The sequence below is a fragment of the Equus przewalskii genome, chromosome 1 (genome assembly GCF_037783145.1).
Source record: "Equus przewalskii isolate Varuska chromosome 1, EquPr2, whole genome shotgun sequence".
Classification (NCBI taxonomy): Eukaryota; Metazoa; Chordata; class Mammalia; order Perissodactyla; family Equidae; genus Equus; species Equus przewalskii.
In genome coordinates, this window is record NC_091831.1 from 148,175,147 (window position 1) to 148,197,909 (window position 22,763).

A 22,763-nucleotide genomic window follows, 5' to 3' on the forward strand; every position below is an offset into this window, starting at 1 on the left:
ACATCTGCTGCTAATCCTCCTCTTTTTGCTGAGGAAGACTGGCCCTGAGCTAACATCGTGCCCATCTTCCTCTACTTTATACATGGGACGCCTGCCACAGCATGGCTTGCCAAGCAGTGTCATGTCTGCACCCAGGATCTGAACCAGCAAACCCCAGGCCAGCAAAGTGGAACGTGTGCACTTAACTGCTGCACCACGGGGCCGGCCCCAAAACTAAATTTTAACTCTTAAGAAATGTCGATGATAAAATTGGAATCATAGTCCGTAAAATCCTGTATTTTTAGTTTCTAAAACTACAAGAAATTGCATAAGATCACAAGAATAAAATGGAATATAAAAGAATCTATGGGGGCTGGCCTGTGGCCAAGTGGTTAAGTTCTCATGCTCCGCTTTGGTGGCCCAGGGTTTTGCCAGTTTTGGTCCCTGGCACGGACAAGGCACCACTCATCAGGTCATGTTGGGGGGGCATCCCATATAGCACAATCAGAGGCACTCATAATTAGACTATACAACTGTGTACTGGGGGTGCTTTGGGGAGAAGACCAACAACAACAACAACAAAGATAGGCAATAGATGTTAGCACAGGTGCCAATCTTTAAAAGAATCTATGGGCCACGGGTGGGCACAGAAAAACTGATGAACACAGATTTAAAAACAAAAAAAGCGAAATAGTATCTGAACCAATTTAAGCAATCAGAAATCAAGTCAAATTTCAGCCTCACTCAAATGTTAAAAAATGTTACCAGTAGAGGAACAGAATGTTACCACATGAAGGGCTTTCTGCTGGCTGGGAAGCAAAAGCCAACCGTGAAGAGGTAAGATGGTGGCAGAGAAAGGGCATTTTATCACAGCTTGCTAGCAAGAGGGATGATGGCCAACTAATGTCCAAAAGAACCATCTTCAGGAGGCAGAGAATCTTGAAGCAGTTAGGAATGTTGAACCAGGAGTCACCACACCGGATCTATCAGTTGTCACTGAGATGGCTATCAGCACAGACTCTCTGTTTGGGGGTCATCACATTCCTAAGGAACTCAAAAGAACAAGGGTATCTTCTTATCCTCTTATTGCAGCTGGGAGGTATATGCACTAGCAGGGGTCATAAAATCTATGGAGCAGGCAGATCTCCTGGAGAGTGGTATCCAGTTAGAGGTCATTCAAAGTTACAATATGGCTTCTTTTCTACAATATGGTTTCCCTTATGTCAACCTTGTATTGAGCTGGTATTATGAATTTCATTACATTCTGGAAATGGAAAAACAATTTATAATCCTACCCCTGGTTAATGTAATAACGACAATGTAGAGTTTAAGGCTTTTTTTAGTGCTGGGGTGTGCATCTGTGAGTTTTTAAGTGTCAACAGGCAGAAGCTGACCCTGGGAACTGCGGGACCTCTTGTGGCTAACCAACGATTTATCTGTTCTAATCTCAACTGTCAAAGGCGCTATTGTCTAGTGCTTAGCAAATGGTGTGAGTAAAAATGAATAAACAAATTAAGCCAAAATCAAATAAAGTCTGAGTTTTGGCAGAGTGTTAAGGTAAAGGTAGGAAACGGTAGCGTTTTCCAGGTAGAGAATGGGTCATTCTAGGCACCAACAACAGTAGATCTGAAGGTAGAAAGTGTGAATTTACTGAGCATATAACAGACCTCAGCTGGCCAGACCGCGGGGGTTACTGCTGGAGCGTGCGGCCCTAGAAGTCCCAGCTTTGCCCCTTGTTCCCTCCCTTCTCCCGGCTTCTCCGTTCCCCTTTCCCGCTCTCTGCTGGCTCCGCCCCTCTGGGGGCGCCCCGTGGTCCCGCCCCCTGAAAAAACCTGGGCCGGAGGCGGAGCCTCGTGTAGTCATCTCCCCACGCCGTGCTGACTGCGCGCGGTGCTGAGGCGCCGCTTACTGACGTCACGGTCATTGACAGCGTGAGGCGGCGGCCGCTGGCATGGTGGTGAGGAGGCGGATAAGGGTGTGCGTGGGTCTCCTGCCAGGCCGGGGCGCCTTCAAGGGCGGGAGGGAGGCCGGGAGGTTGCAGCCAGGGCGGCGGGCTTGTAGTCTGCCGTGTCGTGAGGCTGGGGGGAGGGTCGGAGGCCCAGAAACCTGATCGGGAGTCAGGGTTAGGGGGCGTGTTGGAGGGGAAGCTGAGTGAGAGGCGCGGGAGTCAGGCTCGGGGCGCTGGCGGCAACTTTAGGGTCCGGACTGGGGTGAGGGTGGTTGGGAGCTCAGGGTCTGGGCAAGGAGACATCTCCAGGGGGTCGGCCTTGGGGGTGGGGGCACCACACTCACGAATCTCTCTCCCCCTGCCCCGCCGCCGGCTCCCGGTGGCTCACGCGGGCAGCAGGTGCAGCATGTCTAGTTTGGGGGCCTTGGGCGGCGCCCGCGCCGGGCTGGGACTGTTGCTGGGCACCGCCGCGGGCCTTGGATTCCTCTGTGCCCTTTACAGCCGACGGTGGAAATGGAACCAGCGCCATGGCCAGACCCAGACCCAGAGCCTGCCGAACTCCCTGGACTATACGCCGACGTCCGAGCCCGGACGCCAGGGTAGGTCCCCTGCGGCCGCAGTCACGGCTGATGGATGGGCCTGGGGTCCGGGCTGCCTTTGGCAGAACCTGTGGGACAGGACAACAGAGGGAGGGGGTGCCTGAGAGTTTCACCTTTTTGGAAAGCTTATTGAAAAGGAAAGCAGTCTTCCTCTTCTGTACTCTTTCACCTCTAATTTCAGGAAAATGTATTGTGGAAAGGCTGTTCAGCTTTCACTTTTAGTTCTGGCCACAGTAGTGCTATGTATGTATTAAAGGCACTTGCTTAGTGTTGGATGAGGTGTTTAGTAAGTAGAGGAAGGGCCCAAAAGAAGACAAAAGGAAAAGCTAATCCTACAGGCATTAAACGTCTTGAGGCTTGTGTATTACATTGCATACTATTAGAATTTGAAGGGGCGTTGGAGACTACCTAATCCATTTTTTTATCCTTCTTATGAGGGAATCCAGATTCAAAAAGATTGCATAAGTTTCCTGAGTTGGTCACAGGGCAAGTAAGTGGCAGGCTTGGGCCTGGTCACCTGGTCCTGTGGACTTTCCCTGGCCCGAGGCTGGGTGTGCACTTACTGCAGTTGAAGCTGAATATCGCTGGAAGGCAGCCACAGCTGAGAGGGGTAGTGCTTTCAGTTTTGCAAACTTTCCATGTCAACAACTCATTTGAGGAAAGCATCTGGGGCTGGTTCAAACCACTCCCCTCAGGTCTGTGGAATGGAGGAGCGTTCCAATCATTTCACCCCATATTAATTGGGAATGAATGTTATCTCTGATTACCAAATGCCAGATGGTTTGGAAAAGTTAGTTTTAGAATAGTCTTCAAAGAGTTATCACCTTCAGTTGCCACCTGCTGTCAGCATCTTATAACCTGGTGGTAACCTAGGATTGCAAGTGTGCTTGTCTGTCTTTTCCTTGTGTTTTGTTCGTTTGTAATTTCCTAGCAGTTGTCTTTCTTCTGCTGAGGTGGGGAGAAAGTGGCCACATTCCCAGGGATCTTTCTTGCTCGACATTCTTGAACATTGTTGGGTGTGTGTGGTAGTCTGGCCCAGATTGTTACTAGATCTCCTTTAACAGATTTATGGTTGCCTGGACTGTGGGTCCTGCCTTCCTGGTTTCTTTCCTGTTCTTAATTTTCCAGTCCAGTTGCCTTCGTTTCCCAGTATGTGCTGTTGGAATTGACCTACAGCTCACTTCACGGCTTGGGAATGGTGTTTATCCGATGAGGTTTGGCTTGGCTTTTTCCGGTGTACCCTTTCTCTTTGCCCCTCTCTGATGATACTCAGTGAAGTTCTTGAGAGGCACTCAGCGTTTTCTTTGCTATTCTTTGTGACGTGAACGATCAGAATGTGAGCAAGCTCAGTTTTAGTTTTGCTGTGTGGCTGGTGTTGACTGCCTGGTACTTGGGCAGTATATAGTCAGGTAAAGGTTTCTCTTTTACTCTAGCAGGGCAGCTGTCCTGCCTTCTAGATACCACAGTCTTGCAAGCATTTTACACTATCTGCTGTGGTGTGCAGTGCTGCTGAAGGACCTGGTGTGGAAGGTTCTTGGAACAGAGGGCTCTTGTTTAGAGATGGGGACCTTGACTTTTTTTCTGGATAGTTACTTGGGACTCGTGACCAGGACATAGCTGTGAACATAGGCTAACTGAGCCTAAAGGGTCTTTGTAAATTAAACTCCAGTGAGAAGCAAGTGTTCTTGAATTCTAGGCGCCAGATCTTTCCCTCACTGTATCCCGTGGCATCACTGTCTCCTGTCCTCCTTCCTTCAGTGCGGCCGTTGCGGGCAGTCCCAGGCGAGGCTGGAGATGCTGCGGTGCTGCCCGGCCTTCCACGAGAAGGGCAGGAGGAGGTGCTGGACCGCCTGGACTTTGTGCTGACCAGTCTGGTGGCACTGCGGCGGGAGGTGGAGGAGCTGAGGAGCAGCCTGCAGGGGCTTGCCGGGCAGATTGTTGGGGAGGTCCGGTGAGTAACGCATCCTGTCTCCTGCCTTGTCCCCAGCCCCTACAGCTTTTTCATCTAAGGTTCTGGCCTTTGCTGTCTGCCTCTAAGAAAGAAGCCAATTTTAGCTTCTTACCTAATTGGCAGCATGCTGTATACTTGGGACCTTACCTTGCACACATTCCTGGTAGCTTTTGGGCCCTCATGGTCTAGTGTAGCAGCTGAAACGCTTTGTTCTGACTAACCTGGCCTGCCCATGCAGGCTGGGTCCAGGGAGCCGCCCTCCTGTTCCCCTGAGGGTAGAGACCCAGGATTTTCTCTGCTCTTGACCCTTTGATGAGGAGCAGTATTAAGAGGCTTCCTCATGGTGAGGGGAAAGACAGGCTGGATGGAGCTTAATGGCACCCTCTGGAAAGGGGCCTGCTTTTCAGATCTCATGTGGAAGAGACCCAGAGAGTGTCTCGGCGGCGAAGGTTCCCATTTGCCCGGGAGAGGAGTGACTCCACTGGCTCCAGCTCCGTCTACTTCACGGCCACCTCGGGAACCACATTCACAGATGCTGAGAGCGAAGGGGGGTGAGTTGTTGCTCCTGGAAGCGGTCGTGGCTTCAGCCAGGTTACCTTTTGTAAAAGTAATGTTTATCAATGGAAAATTCACACCAAACTGCTATAAATAATTTTTGGAACAAGGTAAGGGTATAAATAAGTAAAATACAGAGCAGTTGAAACAAGAAAAACCATCCACCTTATGTCATCCAGACAAATGGAAATGTTAGTGGTTATTGCTCGCGTCTCTTATTTTCCTCTGAGTAGGTTTGTTTTTACTTAGTTATTAGATTTTTTATTTTGGTTTTCCTGTAACATTAGTGAGCATTTTCCTGTGTTATCAGAGGACTTCGTAAGGCTTGTTGTATGACTTTATCTCCTTCACTGAGCGGCTGAGCTGGGTGGACCGACTCTCTAAGCACCAAGTGTGTGCCCCTCCCCTGGACGCTCTCTTCCTTGCTCACGCTCCCTTGCCATCTTTACAAAAATGACTCTCCCGAGTAACCGGTGGCCCAGCACCTCTGACCACAGGCCTCACTGTGAGACAGGGCAGCCAGCAGGAGTGTTGTGGACAGCCTGCAAACTTGGTTAGGCTAAGGACTTTTTGATTTTAAACCACTGGTGCCATTTTGAAACTTTGGTTCCAAGGACGGAGTCTGAATGAACGTCTTGTTGTGGTGGCTGGTGCTGTCACTGGCAGCGTCTGCCCTGGTCTGCTGCTGGGTCAGTCATCCGGCTGGCCTGTCTGAGGTCTAGAGGCTGATCTCTCCTTGGTATCTGACCTTTCTTCCTCCTCAAGGAAAAGACTGGTGCAGAGAACAGCCAAACCTTCTGTCAGGTCAGAATGACTGATTTGGCTCCAAACATGCACGTGGAAACCAAAAGTTAAAATTTTGATCTTTGCAGCACTGTCCCCTTTTAGCTGAAACACCTTATAATATTAACTACCATTTATTCTGTCTCTGTGACAGACTCTCTGCTAAGCGCTTGAGAGCTCTCTCCTCACACGGATCCTGTGACGTAGGTGGTGGTTGTCTTCTCCCTGTTGCTCAGATGGAGCCTTGAGCTTAGTGAGTTTGACGCCTTGCCTGGGTCTGTGCAACGTGCAGTGCTGGCTTAGCCTGTCTGACCCCGAGTCCATTCTCCCGGCGGCTGGGCTCATCTGCAGGGGTAAGGGTCTGCGATCTGAGGCATGGCCCAGTTGTCAGGGCACAGAAGGGCTTTCACAGGAAGATGTGTCACATGCAGCCCTTGGGAATTCTTTCCATGGACTCAGAGCTGCCATAGCTCCCTGCCCAGGGAAGACCTGCCCGTAGCAAGACGGTTTGTTCAGTACATCTCACTCAAGACATTTCAGCCTTGTTTTCTTGTTTTGGCCGTTATATTCCCTGTTTCTCCTCATTTGGTTTTCTAAGAAAATTACGAAAGTGTTACTCTCTTTTTCCACTTCACTGCCATTGGGCATCTGTGCTGGATTTGATTATTGCTCAGGTGCCCCTTGAACAAGTGCAGTTTTGGTAAAGAGCTGTAGTCCTCCATTTGTGTCATCTGATCCCTATTATCTGTATTCTCAAGAGCTAGCAGAAGTGGCCCTTTTCTATTCAATTTACCTGCTACCTCTGGGCTGAGAGATGCTTTCAGAGGGCTGTGTTAGTGGGGGCAAACGTGAAATTAATATTTGACACATCTGGATTGAAAAGAAAGAAGGACAGTAGTTGATAGTGGGCACTGAGACTTAAAGAGCATCTCTATGCAACCCAAGGAAGCAGGTCACTTGGGTGGGGAATTGGCCTCTGAACATTGTAAGAGGGTAGAACAGAAGGAAAGGTCACAGCTCTGCCCAAGATCAGGATGTAGAACTCAAGGTCCTTGATGATCTTAAGAAGTGTACAAACTTCTGGGGGCAGAGAGAGCCAGAGTGGTTAACCAGGGAAGCTGGGGGTGCTTCACTGCTTAGGGGGCTCCCTGGGCCTCCCAAGGTCATAAAGGACAGGACAGGGCTGCCAGCCACCTCTAATGGGATGAGAGGAAGGGTGGCTTTCTTAATTGTAGCTCCAGCAGGCTCAGCCCCATGACCGATCCTGTGGCATGTGGAGGCCGAACATGGTACGTGGTGTCAGACTCTGGTTTAGCTGGCTGCTATCTAGGGCTGTGACCACGGTGAATAATTCTTTTTTGCCATGGCCAGTGCTGTATAAGTCAAAGACAAATTCTGGGAGACCGCTAACTCTGGAATGGCTTTGAACACACGGGCCTGGGGGAAGGAGTGCTGCTTTGAGGGACAAAAGGATAAGATTGGATGGGCTACTCTACTCCACTGAAGGCTGTAGCCTCCCTCTTTCTTACAAATAAAATAAAATAGCAACTTTGAGCTCCTAGAGGATTGACTGAATGTGGCAGGGGCAGAATCATCGTGTGAGCTTGTTCCGAGCATTGTACCAAACACAGCTTCAGTTTCCTCCCTGTCAAAACCCAACTTGCCCTAAAACGCCACCTCCTCCTGTAAGCCTTCCCAGGCATCCCAGCCGAGATCGCATGCACCCTCATTGCCACTCCTCAGGCATTTACCCCCTCATCTGGGTTGGTCTTATCTTCCCCAGCAGTGAGTCTTCTCAGGGTTGTCTTTAATACTTTAGCTCAGCCCTCTAATGGGGCTGAGGAGTTGAAAGAAACTTAATTGCCGGAAGGAGGGGATATGTGTATAACTGAGTCCTTGATCACTGACTTGTGGGCTCTCCTCAAGGAGCAGAGTAGGGTAGCTCTGGTCTCCTTGCTCTAAGGGAGCCTTGGGTCCTCGACCCTCTGTGGGGACAGTGTGTTCTGTCTGAGTGCACAGATCCAAAAGGCCTTTTCAAAGGCCCCTGCCGTCCCTGGCTGATCTCAGAAGCTGCGGGGCATGCTAAACAAAAGGGCCACCCTTCTCTCTTCTAATGGATTTCTCCAAGGGCTGGGTTGGTGGTCCCAAGAAATGTGAAAGAATGGTGTGAATGCAGAGACAGCAGCCCGCATACCTCTGGCACATGGTAAATCTCCTCTGAAGCCCTGGAAGCCCCTGGGGCTGATGTTGGTGCTCACTCAACAAATGTTGGCCTGCCCACCACATGCCAGGCAGCGGAGTTGCAGACTACTGAGGCAGAGCGCCTCCCAGTGGGGCTGAGGTGCAATAAAGGGCCTCCTCCCAGTGCCAGCCTCCCTAGAGCCCCTTTGCCTCACAGGGCTCTACCAGCTCCCACTCTGGGTGGCAGTAAGTCCCCTCCTGACTGCTCCTTTCCCTTGTCCTGTCAGCTCCCTGCCCTTTAGGACCCCGAGGGATCACAGCAGTGCAGGACTTTCTTCCTGCTCAGCTCCCTGGAGACACTGTGCTGATGCCTGTACTCTAGCGAAAAGAGCAGGGGTCCCTCCCTGGGAGACTCCTGATTTGAACTCCTGATTGGCCAGGGCAGCCTTCAGCTGAGCAGGGAATGGGTCTCCCCTTCTTTGTAGCAACAGGAGGTGATGATTCTCAAGCTCTCCATCCCAGATAACCCACTTACCCATTTTGCCTTTGGGCCTGGCTAGGCTGAGTAGGGGCACTGGTAGACTCAGATTTGACTTTCATTTGGGACAGCTTGTTGACTAAGCCCTAGGAAGGAATTAGTTGGGAGTTTCTCTAGGCTGCCCCCCTGTGGTCTCTCTCATCACCACCCAGGTTGGTTGTGAAATCTGATGCCACTTTTCCTTGTCCCTTTAATTTCTAAAGTTTTTACTGCAAATTGTTAGAGGGAAAAGATACTTGGATAACCTGCTAAAAAGCAAGGTGAGGTCAGGAAGATTTTAAATGCCCCTTACAAGTTCCTGTAGTAAATGCTCCTGGGGCCCCTTCATTAGATGAGTCTGGAAGCTCCTCTATAAAGCAGTCAGCGTGGATTGGGCACCAGGTCTGGCTGCTCACTTGCTACCTTCTGGAGCCTGCTTCCTTGTCATCTCTGCCTTTCTGGATGAGCAAGACAGTACTTCAGCCTAAACATTCAGCCTCTGACTTTAGACTGTCTTGTACGGACTGTATTCGGAGTTTCTCCCACCCCTTTCCCTCAGCTCTGTTTTGCTCCAGCCATAGGGATCCCACCCCTTTCATTCCAGGATGGAGGACGGCTTATCCCTAAGTGACGTTAAGATCTTCCCTGTGCTTCAGAACCTTCTGGCTCTGACAGAACCTGCTTTTCCTTCAGTTTGGAGGGCTCTCTGGTATCTGGTTGTGGCCTCTGGAAGTCTTACCTTCTCCCTTGCTCAGTGTTTATCTGATTCAGTTGGCAATTAGAGAAAACACCCTAATCAGCTGCTGGTGGAGGCCAAGATCTGAGAAACTTGGCTTCCTCTTCAGTGGGCCTACCAGGGTTGGGGCGCCCTAGGAGACCCTGGCTTATGGAGCCCCAGACACCTTCCCAAGGGGTGGCTTGCATCTTCCTCCTCTCCTGCTCCCTGCTGCAAAGTGGCCCCTCCCCATCCCCAGCAAGTTCCCAAAGTTGCCAAGGGCTACTCCTGCTGTGGTTTAGGTTTGGTTGCTGACTTGGGGCAGAGGTACATCTTGAATTGAGAAAGACAATTTGACTATTTGTGGCTATCCATGGCCTCAGAGGCCGGCACCCACTCATGCTGGTTCTGGCAGGTGCCTTTGGCTGATAAAGCAAAAATGATTGATAAACCATTAGCCTGGTGAGCCATGTAGCTCAGGAGATCAGCTCCACCTATATCTTAAGGTTTTTATCTTAAACATTTTTTTCTTTTTTGTTTATAAGAAGATTATGTTTATTAAAGAAATCATCTATTAAAAGACGAGGGAAAAATGACCTTTTATTCCTCTACCCTGAGAGATCTACTGGCAACATTTTGGTACACACCTTTCTAGACTTCCTCTTTTTCTCTATTTTCGGGCAGGCTTGATGGTAATTAAGCAGGGAGTTCTCATATTAACCTTTCACAGGGCCCCCAGTTGGTCACTCTTCCCCTCCGGGGTCATTTTCCCAGTCCATAGTTCTATAGGAAGCTTTGAGGACTAATTTCTGCCTCTAAATGGTGGGAACGGTTCTTACTTGGTGCTCTCAATGACAGTGCCATGCAGAGTCCCTCTTTGTGGGTGGAGGGTTGACCCTAGGGGCACTGGGGCTCACCTCACCCTGTCACTTACATTTCTCTGCCAGTTACACAACAGCCAATGCCGAGTCTGACTATGAGCGGGAGTCTGACAGGGAGAGTGACGATGGGGAAGATGAAGTGAGCTGTGAGACTGTGAAGATGGGAAGAAAGGATTCTCTGGACCTGGAGATGGCTTCGGGTCTGGACACAGGAGCCCTGGAGGCCGGAGGCTCCCCTGGCCTGGAGGATGTTCTGCCCCTCCTGCAGCAGGCGGATGAGCTGCACCAGGGCAGTGAGCAGGGCAGGCGGGAGGGCTTCCAGCTGCTGCTCAACAACAAGCTGGCGGTGAGGCTCCCCCTCCCTTCCCCACCCTGCTGACCCCCAGCGTATGACGGCAGGCCACTGTGGTTACTGACCCGGCAAGGTGACATGGGGAAATGAGGGCCAGATGGCTAGGTCTGCATCTTTCCCCCAGGGTTGCAAATCCTAGTCCAAGGAGGCCAGGCACCCCTCACCCTAGAGCTCCTCCCCCCTCCCCCACAGGGCGGTCCTCTGTCTCCTGGAGAGACTGCAGAAGAGCACCACCTCTCACTTTAGGGAGAAATGTGGAAAGAACTGGAATTTTTTTTACTCTTTTATTTCCCTTGAGGCAGTCCAAGCTGGCTGCCCCACTTGAAGTTTCCATAAGTGACAAGTGTGTAGGTCACTCATCTGCACTTCCCTTCTCCTCAGGTTCACTGCCAGAACTTATTTATACAGAGCTCTCTTGTGTATAAATGCCCCTAAAGTCAGAATTTTCCCTTTTCTTGGGCATTTTCTCATGTTCTTCATTGTGGCACGATGAAAAAGACTTCTCTTGCTGTGCCTCATTACATCTTGGAGTTGACCTTTCTTCCTTACAGTAGTAGGTCAGAGTGCCCTCACTCTGGAATCTACTGGCTAGAGAGACAGTGTCGTCAGTTAACTGCAGGTGGGAGGTTGCATGGGGGTGGTAGCCTGATGTCAGTTAGTGTTGGTGTAACACACTACCTTGGAAACTCAAAGGTGGGAGGGAGAAGGCCACAGCCCCAATTCTCTGCAGCTGAGGGAAGAGGGGCCTCATCCCTCTGTTTGGTTGGCAGTATGGAAGCCGGCAAGACTTTCTCTGGCGCCTGGCCCGGGCTTACAGTGACATGTGTGAGCTCACTGAAGAGGCGAGCGAGAAGAAGTCGTATGCTCTAAATGGTAAGTGCCAACAGGCTCCTGGTGGGAAGGTGACTCACTGACTCTGCAGGTGGAGCCAGCCCAGCTGCTTGGGGCCCAGGGGAACCACCAAGATGCAGGCTGTCGGGGCAGTTATGGCGTACTCACTGAGGACAAACCCTGGCCTCCAGGGAGCCCTGCTTCCTCCTTGGGGCAGAGCAGTCTGTACAGCATGATGGTGAACACAGGTGCACGTGTTTTCAGTAGTGTATCCTATTAGCATAATTCTTTGTTTTCTCCCAACCACAAAGACAGCAGAGCCTGCTTTCTTAATCTGAAGAGGTTTTTTGCTGCTGCTGCTGCTGCGGAATCTGTTTCAGTTATGGAGCCTGTGGGGCAGGTGTTCTAAGAATATAAGTGGGGTATGTTAGGTGAGCACCTGTAAGGAGCAGTTTGGGAGAATACTGCTAGCTCAGTAGTCCCTGGGATCTACTTAGCAACTCTGTTGCCAAAGTGGGTTGCCTGGTGGGTAGGGTGCATCTGACTTGTGCCAGGCTCAGGGCTCGTTACTGTCCGTCATGAGGTCACTGAGAATCCTAGGGCTTCTCTTAAAAAAGAGGCTGGTTTCATGGGGAAGATGATGCATCCTGTCTAACCACACACCCTCTGGGTCAGGCACCATCAATGGGCTTTCAGGCCTTGTGGTTCAGTTAGTTATCCAGAGTTATCTGATCTAAAGTAGATTTGTCTGCTTTCCCACTTTTGTAAGTACAGCCTTGCAAACATTATTGCATCTTTGATTATGTAGAATCTAACAGTAACTCAAGGTCATTGTTCTAAACATTTGTAGAATTTTGTTGATATAGAAAAACAGGCCAATTGAGTTAAATGTTTATTGATACAGATTTTCAGAAAAATCTCTGGAAGTTTTAGCAAAAGGTGCTTGCTTAATTACTGTTTCTTTCTTTTCAAAACAGTTTGTTTTCTCTCCTAAATTTCAGATGAGGATTCTGATCAGCTTTTGGGCTGATTTTTGGACTCTTGTTATCAATAAGAACCTTTCCTTTCCTTTGCTCATTGGTCATCTCTTATTAGTACTAGTACCCAGCATGAACCCTGCAGGTGGAGGTGGGGCGGTGGTTAGAGGAGCAGCCACGGCCAGCACTGGTCTGGTCTGGCTTCCCCAGCTTAACACCTTTGGACTAGTCTGTTCCTGCTGGAGGTCAGATGACTGTAGAGCATCTGTGAAGGCCCTGCTCTGGGATTCTAGCTTTTTAGCACCATCCTTGCTGGTTCTGAAGTTCTTCATTTTGTTCCATCTCTAGAAGCTGGACCACCAGGAGGCAGCCATTCTTTAGGATCTCAGGCGATATCTGTTCACCCCCCGTCTGTCTGTCTTGGCAGGAACTACTTGTCTCATTCTTCACTATTATTTTCCTAGTGAGACAGTGCTTTGAAGTGGGGGGGGGCGGGGGCGGAGAGAAGTCCCCTAAGAGACAGTGTCCCTCATTAGCAGGGCCATATGGTTCTTCTGTTTGGAAAGGGGGATGTAGGGTTCTCATCAGCTGTTTTAAAAATGTCTTGGTTGCATATACAACCTTATAGCATAATTACTATCACTGAAGCATGAGGAAACGTTTCAGATTAGCCAGCCTGCCACCTCAATACATTACTTTTGTTCCATTTTAATCACAGGAAAAGTTCCATTTTGCAGTGTGCTCTTTTCTCCTGTGTGTAGGCCTGATAGTCTTCATCTCGAGGGCTCCAGGCTCCTTGACACTCTTAAGGGACCCTTGTCTAAAGCTTTCATGTGGTTTGACCTTCATATTTTTATTAGTCTTGGTGCCTAGAAAACTTGGGTAAGACTGAGTGAGTCATCTCTGGTCAGACCTCAGTCTGTTTGGCTCTGGTGAGGAGTTTTGGCCGAGAGCCATAAGGAATGTTCTTGGATTGTGGATCCTTTTGAGAATTTGATCAAAGTTGTGGACCCTCTCAATAAAATGCACATGTACATAACATTTTATACAACTTCAGAGGCATTCATGGACACCCTGTAGCCTGTCTAGAACACAAATCAAAAGCCCTCTGCAGGAAGGTCTGTTGGGGACAGTTTCTGATTGCCATTGGTCCTTTTATATTTGAAATGCCTCGAGCATATCAGGTGGGTGTTGCAAAAACAAGGTAGCTGGGGCAGCTGATGACAGAGAGAGAGAGCAAGGTGAAGCAGAAGTCATCCCTGAGAAGCTATTTGCTGCTTTTCATTCTGCTCAAGTTCACAACTATTTCCAAACCAGTCCAGGTTGGGGAGGGGTTGGTGAGAGCTAGAGCAGTCATTCTTCCCACAGCCTCTTCTGTGGAAGTGTGCGTGGGAGCTCTTGTTAACTCTGGATCACCTTTGTCCTACAGGAAAAGAAGAAGCGGAGGCCGCTCTGGAGAAGGGGGCTGAGAATGCTGAATGTCACCTGTGGTAATAACACCCTCAGGGGCCCGGGAAGAGCCAGCATGGGTTAAAGCAGAGGAAAGCCCTTTCTTTTCTCTGTCCTGGCCACAAAGGCATTTGCCAGAGAAACCAGGAGAGGGAGCTCTGGCCTTTATTTCGATATGCCCCACCCTACTCCCAGCCAGGGACCCAGAGAAGTTTTCTTTGGAAGGTGCCTCGGGGGGTGAGGTACCTCCCTCTGTTGGGGCTTGGAGAAATGAGTCTTTGTAAGAGTCATCCTAGCCAGAAAACTTGTGGGCTCTTGGCTCCTCAGGGAGGCTCAGACAATTTGCAGCTCTCGTCCCCTGCATAAGCTCTCCTTTCCCCTAGCTGTGATCCCTGGCTGGTGGTGGATTTTGGCTTCCTTGCTTGGCTCGCATGAGGAAAAGTGAATGTGAGCTCACCCCCTAGGAAGTTCAGCAGTCAATTTATTAGCTTAAAAAGCATTAGCCCTTTTGTGGTCTCATGTGAGGTAAAGCTCTGCCAACTTGCATGCGTCATTGCCAACTTGTGTCCTGGGGCCTGGTTCCAGCATCTCAGATTTTAGTGAAAATGTTCCTTTCCAACCTCCCTCCCTTCCTTTCCATATCTCTGCCCTCAGACCGTGAGGTGGGAGAGGCTATTTCTCCATCTGTTGCTGAAACTTTGCCTCTGCAAGGGCTCTTCTCAGAGGCCACGTCACTGTTTCTTGGGTGTCACAGGTGCTGCTTCCCTGTGGGCTTTCTTGGGACTCCTGGGCTCCCAAAGATAGAAATTGGCCTCATTTTCTTAGCTATTCTTGGGAAACAGCTGTTTGGAATAAACATGGAAATCAGCCTCTCTATGGATCTGATGCAAATACCCCCAGATATTTAGTGAATTACTAGAAAAGGAAATTGGGCCTTTAGACGCTCATTTAATGTCAGCTGTGTTTCTAGAAACAATGCTGGGGGATGGGGGATGAGACCTTTGTTTGTGAAGACAAAAGATGGGAAGCTGGCTGGCTTTGTTCCCCTGGGAGAGAGGATGTGAAGGACAGGGCTGAAATTGGAGGCCTTTCTTTCTCTGCTTCTGTTGGTTCCCAAGTTAGCATGAGAAACTCCTGGAGTGCCCTGTCCCAGTCTGACTGGCCTGGAGTGCGGTTTCCCAGTGATGTACCTGTATACTTCCAAGGCTAAGGAAACGTTCCTTCACTGTCTGCTCAGGAGACAAGTATCAACACTCTGTTGCTGATTATTAGAGATCTGCTTTCTGAGTTTTTATGATACCTATGATTGTATTCATTATGAGGTGAAATTTGGAGGTCTAGAGTGACCCCTTGCCTAAATATTAAGTATAAGAGACATTTCCTAGGGAGGACCCAGCTTTTTTGTACCTAGTATACTTTGGAGACTTGTGAATCTCCTACTGTGTTTGCTAAAGAACATGAATTGGGACCACAGATCTGTGAGAAGAGGAATTAAATACAGATGGAAACAGTATTTTCAGCTCTAGTTGAGGGGGCAAGGGGGCAGTGCAGTTAGGCCACATGCATTCCTTGCAGTGACAGTACCCAGTCCTTGTCCCTGAGCTTGCTGCTTTCCCCCATAGGTATGCAGTGCTTTGTGGTCAGCTGGCTGAGCATGAGGGCATCCAGAGGCGCGTCCAGAGTGGCTTTAGCTTCAAGGTGAGGAAAGGCTTCTCCTCCTCCCCTTGTGCTGGTCTAGTCCAGGTTCCCTGCTGCATCCTAAATCCTTGTGAAGGGTGTTCCTAGAGCCTCTATAACTTGCCTCTCTTCCCTTTGCAACTCCAGTGTCTGATGTTAGTTTATATTTACATTTTCCCCCCAGGAGCATGTGGACAAAGCCATTGCTCTCCAGCCAGAAAACCCCCTGGCTCACTTTCTCCTTGGCAGGTGGTGCTATCAGGTGAGCTAAATCCCAGGCCTTGATATAAGGGCCCAAAGTGTCCTGTGACACTGATCTCCTTGCCAGGAAGAACAGGATCCTCAACCTGTTTCCTCTAAACAGTCATGGTACTGCTTGATTGGACCCAGCCTTACTTGACCCTGTTTGTTTTCACTACAGAATATTCGATGTTCCTAAAGATACTTCTTAAAACATTTTATTCACACCTTGGTCTTTTGGTGGCAGGTCTCTCACCTGGGCTGGCTAGAAAAAAAAACTGCTACAGCTTTGTTTGAAAGCACTCTCAGTGCCACTGTGCAGGATGCCCTCCAGAGCTTCCTAAAGGTACAGGGAAGGGTGAACAGAAGCCAAAAATGTTAGGGGACATTTTATTTTTGCTTATTCTATGGGAAAATCAGAACCACCTGGAGAGCTTATAAAAAAATATTGCTTCCCAGATCCACTGAATCTGTCTTCAGGCTGGGGACTGGAAATCTCTATTTAAATAAACTTTAGCCTAACTAAATTTGGAAACTCCTTACTGAAATGCTTTCCTTCCTTCTCCAGGCTGAAGAACTACAGCCAGGATTTTCCAAAGCAGGAAGGGTATATATTTCCAAGGTAAACTTACCTGCCTATTCCAACATAGACAAAAATATCTATGTTGATGATATTTCTGAGAACTCTTGAAAGCATACTATACTCATCCCCTTCTAGTCTCCTGGCGGTATTTCTCCCAGGTTTTCACTGTTGTCTCTTCTCAGTGCTACAGAGAACTAGGAAAAAACTCTGAAGCTAGGCAGTGGATGAAGTTGGCCCTGGAGCTGCCAGATGTCACTAATGAGGTAATACTTTAAGAGCTTTTCTAACGCTGGGTTCCATCATTGAGTCATCATGTGACCTTTTCAGGAAAGAATATTCTCCCTTGAGGTCTTATTTCCATGGAAGAGAGAGTCTACACTTTTACATGTAGGCTCTTTTGTAGACATCTCACAAATGAATGGAGTGGGGGTGGGGGGGGGGTGGGGGAGGAAGATTTCAGAGGCTCCAGGCTATCTTAGGAAAGTAGGCAGTAAAGGGCCCTTCTTGGGTACTAGTGGTTTGGGAAATGTTGGCTTAGATTTTGAGTCCTAGTCTTATTCTCTTGTCTCCCTAGGATTCAGCTTTCCAGAAGGATCTAGAGGAATTGGAAGTAATTTTAGGAGAATAATCACATTTCAGTGGCCACCACGACTTGAGGGATACCACTCCTTAAGGGGGGAAAAAATCAATTCTTTTTTCCCTTAGGCTCTGCTTAGATCAGGAAACTGAGCAAGACTGGTTAAGGGAGTGTCCTGACTCCTGGGTCTGACTGGTACCTGCTATCATTGTCCAATTTCTTGACTATTGTCCACGGATTAATTTATTCTAATCCCTTGCCTAATCTGAAATTGGGGAAGTACTTGTGGCTTGGGTTTCTATTGTTCTCTCCCTTAGGTAAATTCTTGAAAAATCAAGACTAGCATAGCACTTGCCCTAGGGTTGAGAGTGGGTAAGAGCACTGAGGGCTGCCTTGCAACTGCTAGTGAGGTGGATGAACTTCAAAGAGCTGTAGGAACAAAACGCAGAACTTGTACTCTTTAATCTTTTTCACTGATTAATACTCCACACCTTAGTCCTAAAATCACACCCTACCTACTAGGGTAAAAGGAAGGGCCAGGGCAGTCCACTGATATTGCCCTCTTCTTATGTATCATGTGGATTCTAAGTGTATTCTTGGGCCAAGGGGCTGGGCCACTTAACTTCTAGATCCCCGGCAGTTTTGGAATGACAGCAGTGCATAAAGGCTTATGAGACTGAAAGTTGCCTGGTATATATTTTGGTACAAACTTGAAATAAACCAAATTTGACTAGAAATGATTGTATTCCCCTATGTTTATTTGTTATCAGCTCCTTATTCTTGCTTGACACTTCTATAATTGTTTCTTACTACAGAGGCTACTGCAGACAAGCAGAAAAAAACAGCATCAGATAGTTTAGAATAAGCTCTTTGGTTAATGCTATTTCCAGTGAACATTTTAGTTACGTGTAAAACATAGGCAGAGACCTTACTTTTAGCCTAACAAGGCCTATTCCAACTAAGTAGTGTTCCTTGACCCTCTCATGTTCACTCTTAGGACTAACAGCACAAAGCCTAATCTATAAGAAAAACTGAGACAAGTTTCTAGGTTTGAGATGCTTTTATACAAGAACCAAGCTTCCATTCCAGAATCTGTCACTGTGGCTTTATTATGCCATCCCAGGTTTGTTTTGCAGCGTAGAAACAAAAGAGAAGACCTGGAAGGTACTCCATTCTTTATAAAGTCAGGGAACAGAACTGCTTTTGAAACATGGCTGCAGTGAATTGACTATGTCTTCCTATCTCCCTACACATAGTAGGATCAACACAGGCAATAACAGATTTTTACCACCTCTCCTCCCAATATTAGCTGAAAGGCCCTCTGAAATTGCAAGAGCTGGTTAAAACCCATCCTGAGTAGAAGTCTGAAGGGGAAGACGAGGATTATCTCAGACTCCAGAAGTAGAATAATCCAGGCAAGTACCGGAACTCTACATGAGACTTACAGAATAAAAGCAAAGGCCACAGGAAAGCCATAGTATATCTATTTTGTAACATTCTCTATTAGGTTGAAGGACAACCAGCTCAATCATCTGAATGTAGGACTTCCCTTTTAAATTTTCAATTTTAAAGCAATAGAAACTGATCACCCCTATCTACTGCCAAAAAGATATTATGAAGGCCCTATCTTGAAGTATTCAGCTTATACCAGAAAAACAGCACATTCACAACAAATTACATTATTAGCAGCCCCACCCTGAATCTGCTTACTTAAAGAGCCTCTGAAATGCTTAAGATTCCAGAACTATCTTGAGTTGCTCTTAGCAGTAAAAAACCACAGCATGTAGATGGTGAAGGGCTGGCAGCCCAGCAGACCTACTCAGTACCCTTAACTAAAAACAAATTCTTGCATAAGATAATTCAGGCAAACAAACTTAAAAACCTCCTTCTGACTGACAGTTTTACTGACAGAAAAAGAACCTGAAGGAGACCCATTCCCTTTGCCGCTTAGCTGAGGCATTTTTTCCAACATTATTCAGACAGTGAGAGAAGAGTTAGGTCTCCCTAGCTTTAGTTTTCTTTGAAGCATAAAATTGTCCAGTAGACAGCTGTTAGTCCTAAGTCAACCCCAAGGGACTATGTCAAAGGTATTCCATATCTCCCCTCCCAAATCCAAAGAATTCACATAGAGATTAATACACTCTAGAAGGAATAAACATTTCAGATCAGTTTGTGACTACTGACCTGTCTCCTGTTTACACCATCAGAAAAGCTGATACAATGGCTGTTTTCCCGGAAGCCTGTTTCTGGCAGTCACAACAGGAAGAGGCCTGTGCAGAACCCCAGGGAGCAGTCTTCTCCATTAGGCTGCAGCACTGAAGGTTTATCACAGGAAAAAACCCAATGATTCAGTCTTTGGCATCTCCCACTCCATCCGCATTGATGGCAAACATAGCTTCAGCTTCAGGAAGACAGGGAGAGTCGTAGATTTTGCAGATTCTGGTTTCCCCTCTTCCTTTCCTCAGGTACAGTCTGACCCAAAGACACAGACCAAAGCACTAAAGTTATTATAATTAAGAAATTCTATACTTGACTTTTTATGGTGGACTTAAATTTTTTTTAGACATATGTACTTCCTAGAAAGACTTCGGGGTTCTTCTTTAGGGCACTTCCAACCTGGAGAAATCCATTTCTGTCCTGTATCCAACTTAGTGGATTTTCCACATGGAAACAGTTTTTTTTTTTTTTTAAATAACGAGGGAGAGGTATATCAATGCTTCATATTCATTCTTCTGCATTTCAGGCTTTTAATTCCTTTATGAACTAAAAGCAAACACCTGAACTAACCAGAGCGTGACAGTTAGATTTAGCAAGGGCTCCTGTGTAATTACACACAACAGTAGCTTTAACAGGGTTTAAATGGAAATGTTATATCTTCATGTCTACTCCACAGTTAACATGACATTCCAAGATGAAGTCATCTATCCCATCACTTTACCTGGTTGTTGAGGCATGAGCAATGATATTTCCTCCAATAGGTTTTTTAGGATCTGCAGCAAACATAGCTGCTCCGTCCACTTGGGCTACCACCTGGTTGGTGATTACCACTGCTACACCAAACTGATGGGGAAAGCATAAATGTCATTTTTTGTGGCCACAGATATTCTAAAGACCTTAGGGCTGCCACCCTTATCCCCCACAAAGCAATGAATGACTAAAGTCTCTCTTCATATCCAACTGATATCTTGATGATACCAAGCCCTCATGTCCTGGCCTCCCAGCAAGGCTCCTGGAATTCATAGCCCCTGAAAACAGGCATTCTCTGTCACTACCCCACAACTTACCTCATCAGCAAGTCGCAGAAGCATCCGCAGAAACCTGGCCAAGTGCATCTGCCTGGCTGAAAGCTCACCACGGCCCGAATAGTCTGTTCTGTAGAGGGCGGTGGCACTGTCTACAATTAGCAGTGCATACCTACAGGGAGCAAGGATTCTCTGAAGCCTATGTCAGATGCTGCTCCCTTCCTCACTACCCTAAAACTTCATATTCATAAAACACTTGCATATATAGATGTTTTATTAAAATATTTGTACAGCATTCATGTCTGAGGCACCATATAACCAGGTAAAATTTCCAACAAGTTCAGGTGAATTATGGTTTCATATTTTAACAGTGACTTGACCTAAACCACAAAGCAAGGTGTCAAAACTAAAACTTAAATCTTCCCATTTCTAATTGAAGCTACTATCAATTTGGCCAAACTGCCTCTACAGGATTCAGGGTGGGGCTCTGGGAGCATATTCAGTGGCTTCTACTGAGCACATACCTGGACTCTACCATCATGGCTGATGCTTGATAAAGAAGCTGGGTCTGGTGGTCTGTGTTGAACCCTCGAGCATATGCTACGTTATCCAGGACATCACTGCCAGAGAGGCCATATCTAGAAGAGAGGAGAGAACATTTTCAGGCTGCATGCACAACTCAGGCAGATGAGAAATTCATCTCTAACAACGAAATTACCTGGATGTGTAGGTAAGTAGTGGTGTTGGGGGCTAAAGAATATAATTCCCTCTCTATTAGCAAGTCCAGGCAAACTATAGAAAGAGATGACAGCAGCAACTGCTTTAGAGAGATCTTCCTGGCAGGATTTTGAGATAAATCAAATCTATTCTTTGAGGACTCCTGAACTAGAATGACAATTTCCAAGTATAAGAAAGCAGTGTTCTCCTGGAAAAGCCAAGGGCAACACGACAGAATTGGGACTGAAACAAAAATAATCACTCAGATCAATTAAATTAATATAAACTGTTGTTATATAAGAATAAAACCGGGGCCAGCCCGGTGGCGCAGTGGTTAAGTTCGCACGTTGCGCTTCTCGGCTGCCCGGGGTTCGCCAGTTTGGATCCCGGTTGCAGACATGGCACGGCTTGGCAAAAGCCATGCTGTGGTAGGCGTCCCACGTATAAAGTACAGGAAGATGGGCATGGATGTTAGCTCAGGGCCAGCCCTCTTCAGCAAAAAGAGGAGGATTGGCAGTAGTTAGCTCAGGGCTAATCTTCCTCAAGAAAAAAAAAAAAAGAATAAAACCTTCTAAGCAAGAACTCAAAACTGTAAGAAGTTCAAGAGAAACAAGTATATTTCATTTCTTCTGTTCTCCCCTTTTTTCTTGCTGGTAACTAGTTACAGTTCAGACAGAATATGTGACATGTATGTAGTATGGTTAAATAAGTGATACCTTAACTCATCTTAGACTTCATAATGATTCTTTTTCCTTTGCATTTAAAAAAGGCAAATACAGTATCTCCTATTTTCTTAGAATAATCTATATTTCCTCACCTTTGTAACTGCTGCCTAAGGCATGAATGTTCAAGGTGGTTTGAGTAAGACAATTTTCATTCTCATTAAATCTGTCACAGTGGGCCCCATTGCTTCAAAGGTAGTTTGATTTACCTATCTATAAAAAAGACAACTAAATGCCTGCACTTTCATAAAGGCTTCCCTGCACCTCTCAGATATGTGATTCTCCCTCTTCCGCACTTCCAGAAAACTTGACTTAGGCCTTTTTATGGCACTTGTGAGGAGCTACCCTGCCATTCATTTACTAGACTACAAATTTCTCGAGGGGAAAGACCAGGTCTCTCTACCTAGCACATTTTTTATACCTTGTAAATTCTGAATAATTGTTGCTGAATAAAAAGCTTTTATCCACAACCCAAACAAAAAGAGAACCATATATCATCACTTTAACCCACGTAATATTTTCATATTGTCACCTGAAATTATATTCCAAAAGTATTATACTGACTCCCTTATGTCATAGTTCAAAAGAGAATCTGTTTAGACAAAATCAATGTGCTGTAATTCTTTGAGAGCCAAAAGTTTCTACAGTTACAATTCTATCAGTCTTTTAAAGCAATCTATTCTATGTGGAGACTCTGATCATTACAAAAGCATACAGTGTCAAACCTGTTTTTCTGAGATTTAGCTTTAGTAAAACAGCTTTCTTCTCATTTTTCCTCCTCCCAAAAATAGAAAAAACAAAAGACTGTTCTAGCACTTGAAATAACACTGCAATAAGCTGAACTTCAATAGCAGGAGGTTCCACTCTACCCAACTGAACTTTCCATATCACACAATGGATTCTTCATGTTAGGCGCAGTCTTTGCACTTTCCTGGACATTTCTCCTGCTATTCTTCGCCATTATCAACACCAACGGAAGTTTAGCTCTGGCATTAAGTGGATTGATAATGAATTATTACTTAAGTCTGGGCATGGAGATAAGGAAATGATGTAAGGATAGTTTTACCTTGGGAATCCCAACCAAATAAAATAGGAATAAGGAGATAAAATTTTCTATATTCAAATCATAACTGTAAGATAGAAAAAAAGACTCAAAAGGCCTAAATACTGTGCAACACAAGTCTTCTAATCTTGCCTCAAGAAGCATTGATATAATCTACTACCAGGAAGGGAGATTTATCTTTTGATATCAAAATATGGATGGTTTATGAGAAAAACAAGAGTTAT

At 46.9% G+C, this 22,763-nt stretch overlaps 2 protein-coding genes across 15 annotated transcripts in view; one reads left to right on the forward strand and one right to left on the reverse strand.

The window, feature by feature from the left end:
* Nucleotides 1-1,829: 1,829 nt before the first annotated feature.
* RMDN3 (regulator of microtubule dynamics 3) lies at nucleotides 1,830-17,532 on the forward strand. Of its 13 annotated transcripts, none has more exons than XM_070584090.1 (13): nucleotides 1,830-1,936; nucleotides 2,324-2,526; nucleotides 4,285-4,477; nucleotides 4,870-5,028; nucleotides 10,176-10,455; nucleotides 11,232-11,334; nucleotides 13,699-13,759; nucleotides 15,341-15,416; nucleotides 15,580-15,657; nucleotides 15,883-15,981; nucleotides 16,204-16,257; nucleotides 16,401-16,481; nucleotides 16,793-17,532. In XM_070584090.1, the coding sequence occupies exons 2-13, from the start codon at nucleotides 2,334-2,336 to the stop codon at nucleotides 16,844-16,846; spliced, it is 1,431 nt and encodes a 476-aa protein (XP_070440191.1). In that variant the 5' UTR covers nucleotides 1,830-1,936; nucleotides 2,324-2,333; the 3' UTR covers nucleotides 16,847-17,532. The 13 variants fall into 13 exon arrangements, with proteins under 13 accessions (XP_070440191.1, XP_070440227.1, XP_070440252.1 ...); XM_070584126.1 differs by having other exon boundaries at nucleotides 4,885-5,028; XM_070584151.1 differs by having other exon boundaries at nucleotides 1,839-1,936; nucleotides 2,333-2,526; nucleotides 4,885-5,028.
* Nucleotides 17,533-22,763, reverse strand: part of RAD51 (RAD51 recombinase) — a 29,977-nt gene continuing 24,746 nt past the window's right edge. For both annotated transcript variants that reach the window (XM_008540631.2, XM_070584167.1), the window contains exons 7-10: nucleotides 20,562-20,675; nucleotides 20,080-20,209; nucleotides 19,734-19,855; nucleotides 17,533-19,267 (exon numbers count right to left, since the gene is read on the reverse strand). In XM_008540631.2, coding sequence (XP_008538853.1) covers nucleotides 19,144-19,267; nucleotides 19,734-19,855; nucleotides 20,080-20,209; nucleotides 20,562-20,675 — 490 coding nt within the window. In that variant the 3' untranslated portion in view covers nucleotides 17,533-19,143. The remainder of the gene's footprint in view (nucleotides 19,268-19,733; nucleotides 19,856-20,079; nucleotides 20,210-20,561; nucleotides 20,676-22,763) is intronic.

Bases quoted from the DNA above. Each gene is read 5' to 3' on its own strand.
- RMDN3 (XM_070584090.1), top strand. From the start codon at position 2,334: ATGTCTAGTTTGGGGGCCTTGGGCGGCGCCCGCGCCGGGCTGGGACTG. The intron at 4,478-4,869 runs GTGAGTAACGCA...CCCTCTGGAAAG, and splicing joins CAGATTGTTGGGGAGGTCCG to GGGCCTGCTTTTCAGATCTC. The intron at 11,335-13,698 runs GTAAGTGCCAAC...TTTGTCCTACAG, and splicing joins GAAGTCGTATGCTCTAAATG to GAAAAGAAGAAGCGGAGGCC.